Source organism: Nicrophorus vespilloides, unplaced genomic scaffold (assembly GCF_001412225.1).
Source record: "Nicrophorus vespilloides isolate i.1.1-1 unplaced genomic scaffold, Nicve_v1.0, whole genome shotgun sequence".
Taxonomy (NCBI): domain Eukaryota; kingdom Metazoa; phylum Arthropoda; class Insecta; order Coleoptera; family Silphidae; genus Nicrophorus; species Nicrophorus vespilloides.
The window spans coordinates 19,336-25,532 of record NW_017095590.1 but is presented as its reverse complement, the minus strand read 5'-3'; the positions used below and the strand labels follow the sequence as shown (position 1 = coordinate 25,532).

At 34.0% G+C, this 6,197-nt stretch overlaps 1 protein-coding gene across 5 annotated transcripts in view; it reads right to left on the bottom strand.

The window, feature by feature from the left end:
- Nucleotides 1–412: 412 nt before the first annotated feature.
- LOC108557850 (serine protease gd-like) overlaps nt 413–6,197 on the bottom strand; it is a 7,475-nt gene continuing 1,690 nt past the window's right edge. Inside the window, exons 2-9 of one of the 5 annotated variants that reach the window (XM_017914538.1) lie at nt 5,041–5,256; nt 4,635–4,933; nt 2,881–3,028; nt 2,507–2,698; nt 1,365–1,578; nt 1,097–1,306; nt 879–1,040; nt 413–784 (exon numbers count right to left, since the gene is read on the bottom strand). In XM_017914538.1, the coding sequence (XP_017770027.1) occupies nt 561–784; nt 879–1,040; nt 1,097–1,306; nt 1,365–1,578; nt 2,507–2,698; nt 2,881–3,028; nt 4,635–4,933; nt 5,041–5,253 (1,662 nt within the window). In that variant the 5' untranslated portion in view covers nt 5,254–5,256 and the 3' untranslated portion in view covers nt 413–560. The remainder of the gene's footprint in view (nt 785–878; nt 1,041–1,096; nt 1,307–1,364; nt 1,579–2,506; nt 2,699–2,880; nt 3,029–4,634; nt 4,934–5,040; nt 5,257–6,197) is intronic. The other 4 variants (XM_017914554.1, XM_017914546.1, XM_017914563.1 and 1 more) reach the window with 4 other exon arrangements.

Below are 6,197 nucleotides of genomic sequence, written 5' to 3'. Positions count from 1 at the left end.
AACAACAATACGTATGTTTTTTTTCTTAAAAGTGTTTTATTCCAATTGTGAAAAAAAACTCCTTTGCTTAATGGAATAATTTTATGGCACGGAAAAACCATTGGACGCTCATCACAATAGAATGTCTACAAAATTAACCGTTAAAAACACATGATCAACAGTTTTATTCACAGATTGACTATGATTTATACCAAATATAATAAAACGTGCTAAAACAGTATTGTTTAATTACAAGAACCGTTATTAATTGGTAAAAAAAAGAAGTAACCTTGCGTTTAAAAGTAATTACCTGAGAGTATTGTTTCACGACATATTTTAAATGTTTTAATGAATGATAGAGGTGTTTATAAAAGAACTTAAATATATTTATTCATTTTTGTCTTATAAAAAAAAAATATATATTTATACGTTGTAGAGAGCTATATATCACCTAAAAATCTAAACTTAAAAGATTATACATAAAAAAAAAAAAGTTGCGTAATCGTAAAAATATGTTTCAGCCTTTTCATGTACATAACGTCGTGTTCATCATGCAGTAATCACCAACAGCGTTAATCTTTTCACATCTTCAGCATAGTTGCCTTGATCCAGTCCAAGTATTTGGCGACGTCCGTGAAGACGACGTAATGCGAGGAATCGCACCTGAATTGATTCTGCAGAGCGACGCTGATGCTCACCAGACCTCTGAGTTGCCACATCTTCTTGCTGGGCGTCGAAGTCGATTTCGGGAAAATCATGCCGCCACCGGAATCACCGTTACAGACCGACGTTCCTGTAACATAATCTAAACATTACAGCATAGTTTTACGCAATCGTGCATTCGATATGTCTATCTGCATTGCATGACGGTAATTAAACGAATTTGTTCGCCCGCTTACCGTTTCTGAAGCCGGCGCAGTACGTTTTTTTGGTGGTGAAACGCGAGAAGAACTCGGGGAAGGAATAGATGCAAGTCTCCTTGGAAACGACAGGCATATTGGCCTGCGTCAATTCCTCCGTCACTTTGCCAGTTTCGTCGAAGCCCCAACCGACGACTGTGCCTGCAAATTTAAATATTATCAATGAAGTATTGAATTTTCTCTTGGATTCTTATTACCTGGCTTATTCATAACCGAATTTAAATCGGCGTCTTCCGACCATAAGCATATCGGTCTCACGTAATCAGTGAAGACTGCCGGATTGACGAGCTTCAGCAAGGCTATGTCGTTTGCGTATGTCCGAGAATTGTACTCGGGATGAGGGAAGATCATCGAGATCTGACTGTCTTGGATACCGGGATTCGACCATTTCTTTAGATAATATTTCCCTGAAAAAATAAACAGATTTATAATTTGAAGTTGCTGATAAAAGCTAGTGGATTTTACCTAAATAAACGATCAAACTATCCGGATCGAGAGTGCTTTGAGTTTTCCTCCTTGTCACGCAATGCGCGACCGTGATCAAATGATTCCTGGAAATCAGCGACGCTCCGCAGATGTACTGCAAATCCGCACCTCTTTCGTGGTAGAGAGCCGCGTGCCACGGAAACTCGCCTTCCTTCGTGGATTGTCCGAACGTGATCAGCGGTTTCGGTTGATGCTAAACAAAATCAACAACAATGACAGATCAACAACAAATCAACAAATGAATTCGAGATTTGCAATTTCTATGGTTACACACTACAGCAGCGGTCGGGGAACTTTTTTTTAACCATTTTAACCATTTCTGAATTCATGAAACAATCAATGTAAATTTTAAATAAACATTGTTTATTGCAATTAATTTGCATTTACATATTTATAAAAAAAAAAGTTACATGAAAATAGTAACAAATAGTGATAGACAAAGAAAATGAAATTCTTAAATTGGAACAAACAAAAATTAATTGAAAACTTTCCCCCTTCAGGTTTTTGGAAATATGATGTTGCTTCATGTTTGATATAATTACTTTAAAATTGGAACTTTTTGATGTAAGAGCAATTTGATTAAAGTCTTCGGCGTTTAATCGATTTCTGTTTTTCGTTTTTTATGTTCATTAGAGTGGAAAAGACTTGTTCACAAAAGGTAGGTTGTTGCAAATGGCAGCAATTTTTTTACCGCCTCCTCATGTGCAATTTTGAAAGCCTTTGACAACCAAAAAGACGACAGATTTGCTTTGGTCTCAAATTGAAGTTCAAGAATTGCCTCTGCAAAACCTTGAAGTTCTTCTGGTATGTTAGTAATTTCACATTTAAAAAGATCTACAACCCAATTCACAGTTTGTACATGAAGATCTGGAAAGTAGTCAGAAGGATCTACAGTTTGTACATCAAGATTCTGAGATGGTAAGTCAGAGAACCGTCTCTGAGTTTGGTAAGATGAAATTAGAAAAATATTCCCTATTACCCAAAAAAAAATCATTTTTACCCCATTTCCCTATTATCCAAAAAAAAATCATTTTTACCCCATTTGGAGGTAATTTACCCCGGTTCCCCGACCGCTGCACTACAGGCTATATAGCGATTTTTGTGTATGTTTTTGGTATTACCTCGATCGGTGCGACCTCGTCGTCGGCCGATCCACCATAATTTTCAATTCCGCGCAGCACGTCTCGCACGAAGTGGATGATATTTCGATTGGATTGCAATCGTTGCCCATGCTCGTTATAATAATGCACCTGTACGTTTGGATTGCCCGCGCGATGGTGATACCAATTACCCTGTCTTTTATACCGATCCGTCTAGAAAATAGTTGGCCTTTTTTTTTTTTGGTGGGTAATAGTTCGGTTTAGAACGAAGGAAGTCCAGTGCGAAAAGCGAGGAAAAATGCGCGAAGATCACGAAAGCAAAGTGTGTGTGTGCCGATTTTTTGCGAGAGGTGCCCGGATGTTGAAATAAAAATTCGTAAATAAAAATTGGTTACCACAACGGTTCCGCATTCAATGTCGTTGTAATTGTTGTTGTTGTTGTTTTGGAAAGGCCTGCTGTTTATTATGTGCAGATCTCCGGCAAAGACGTCATCGTCGTCTATGTTCGTCCTGTTCGGAAACCATCCTCCTCCTGGTCTGGCGCTTAAAAAAATCCAATATACGTTATACTAAAAAGATTTATAAATTATTTCCTAAATATTATTTTTTATAGAATAAAAATTCAGGTGATTTTTAATAAATATATCTTAAATAAGTGTTGTATTAAAGTAAATAACGTTATTTAAAATATACAATACAATATTATAACATATAATACAAAAATTATACAAATTATATTTCGAAACGCAGAAAATTAAAATATAACTTAATATTTATATATTTGATGTTTGAATTTCAATGAAATATTGGATTTATGTATAAATTTATTACAGATATAGTGAAAATGTATGATTTGTGAAGACAGCAAAAAGTAATAATTTTTATATAAAAAAAACTTGAATATCAATACAATTAATTAAAAAGGATAAGCAATGATATCGAATTACATTACATAAATATTGCGTTAAACAACTAAATATGTAAATTTCATTAAAATTAGTACGATTAGTTTTATCATCATCCTGTGAAAATTCACTAAAGTAAAGTGATATCTCAGAATGGGTCTATATCGAAATCCCGACAACCGAAAACCTATTGAATGCCCGACATTCGAAATCCCAAGTGTATTGAAATCCCGACGTTCAATATCCTGAGTGTATCGAAATCCCGACATTCGAAATCCCGAGTGTATTGAAATTCCGACGTTCTAAATCCCGAGTGTATCGAAATCCCGACATTCGAAATCCCGAGTGTATTGAAATTCCGACGTTCAAAATCCCGAGTGTATCGAAATCCCGACGTTCGAAATCCCGAGTGTATTGAAATCCCGACATTCGAAATCCCAAATATATCGAAATCCCGACAATGTCTTTTATTATTATAATTTCTACAATAACATTTTTAAATTATTGTTCTATATTTTAATAGGTACGACGGATACTGAAAAAAATATTTTTTGCCCGATTATTAATTTTTGTTATTTATTCTTAATAACAATAAGTAATATTAATTATTATTGTATTTTTTTTCGTTGTCTTATTCATTATAAAACTTAAGAATAAGAAATATTCTATAATAAAATTAGTTTATGTTATTAATAATGATTAACAACAATTAATAATATTATTAAGTTTTAGATTGTCGGGATTTCCATATAGACGGGATTTCGATATAGTCGGGATTTCGATATAGTCGGGATTTCAATATAGTCGGGATTATGATAGTCGGGATTTCGATACACTTGGGATTTCGATATAGTCGGGATTATGATAGTCGGGATTTCGATATAGACGGGATTTCGATATAGTCGGGATTTTGATTATCGGGATTATGGTAGTCGGGATTTCGATATAGTCGGGATTTCAATACTAAAATTAAATTATAGTTCCAAAAGTCAAATTTAACTCCAATACTTGAATTTCACTAAAATGTGAATGAATATTTTTTTAAAAAAACGCAAAACAAATTGTTCATAATATACATTTTTTTTTTAATGGAACTTTACAAATACAAGTAACTTGTCACGTACATATGATTACGAAATGGTGATTTGAAATTTCGTACACAGTTACTTGTCATTTACGCGATGAACGCCAAATATCAATTTTTAAAATTCGAAATAAATATTGGTATCAATACTTAAACTCACAATATTTCCTTCGGCGGTTGAACAACAGGCATCGGCGTTTGCTCTTGTGTTATAACGCCTTGGATACTGCTGCTCGTTATCAGCTGGCCACCGGTTATAGCGACGGGCGTCGTGGATTCACCCTCGGGACACACCGTCTTCGCGTTCAGTCTGATCGACATCAATTTCGGCATCGTCTCCGACGGATCGTACTTGATGTAGAACCTCAGCGAATACGGCATGTTCGATTTCAGCTGATGGTTCCGATTCTTAATTAAGTAATCTTTATTATCAGACGTCTTAATTTCTCCAAACCAGTTCTACGCAAAAGAACAAAAAAAAAATAAAAATAAGAATTACACTGTCACAATGACATAATAATAAATGTCACAATGACAATTTATTATTATGTCATATTGACAATTACCCCTAATTGCAGAGACGGCTTATCGAAAATCAGCCTGAGCCAGACACCGTTCAAATCGGATTCGCTGATCAAAGTCACAACTCCGTACCAACGGTCCCTTTCCTTCTGCGGTTCGTAGTGGAAAATGCTGGGACAAGGTGAAGGTGGATACCTCATCTGCGCCTCGGCCCAACATACCGAAAGCACCAAAATGATGAACATTTTCAAAGCCATATTCTAAAAGAAAAAGAAATACACTAAATACAAAATTACAGCAAAATATAAAACAAACAAAAAAAATGTTGTGCTCGTCACAAACAATAATTAATTGTGTGTTATTTGTGCAATTTGAATAATTAAATAGTGCATAAGTAAACATCTGAAGTAGTCATTCAGACAATTACGTAAATCATTTTATAGCAGTCTTATTTTTGATTGTGTACTAAAGTTAAGCATATTTTTTCTATTGGTATTTAGTTGTGTCATCTAATTACGAAATAGTATTCTATTTTTCGCATTTCAGTAAAGTTAAACAACTAATCTTCTGGTTGGTATTTTAATGGATGATACACTAATATTCATTGAAATAATGTTTTTGCAAACAATTACGTACATCATTTTAGAGTTAGATTTTCGAGTAAATTAATCAAATGTGAAAACACTGCTTTTTCGAACGTTCTTATTTCAATTCTTCAACTTTGAATGCGTATTATAGCAATACGGATAAGAGCACAAGAATGTATCTATACTTGCTGAATTCCCCAAACATTCAGCTTTTATATGCATATATTAGATTCATTCTATCTATTATAGTTTTCGAGTAAATTAATAAAATGTGAAAACACTGCATTTTCGAACGTTCTAATTTTAATGTTTCAACTTTGAACGCGTATTACAGCAATATGGATAAGAGCATAGGAATGTATCTATACTTGCTGAATTCCCCAAACATTCAGCTTTTATATGCATATATTAGATTCATTCTATCTGTTATAGTTTTCGAGTAAATTAATAAAATGTGAAAGCACTGCTTTTTCGAACGTTCTAATTTCAATGTTTCAACTTTGAATGCGTATTACATCAAAATGGATAATAGCACAAGAATGTATCTATACTTGCTGAATTTCCCAAACATTCAGCTTTTATATGCATATATTAGATTCATTCTATCTATTATA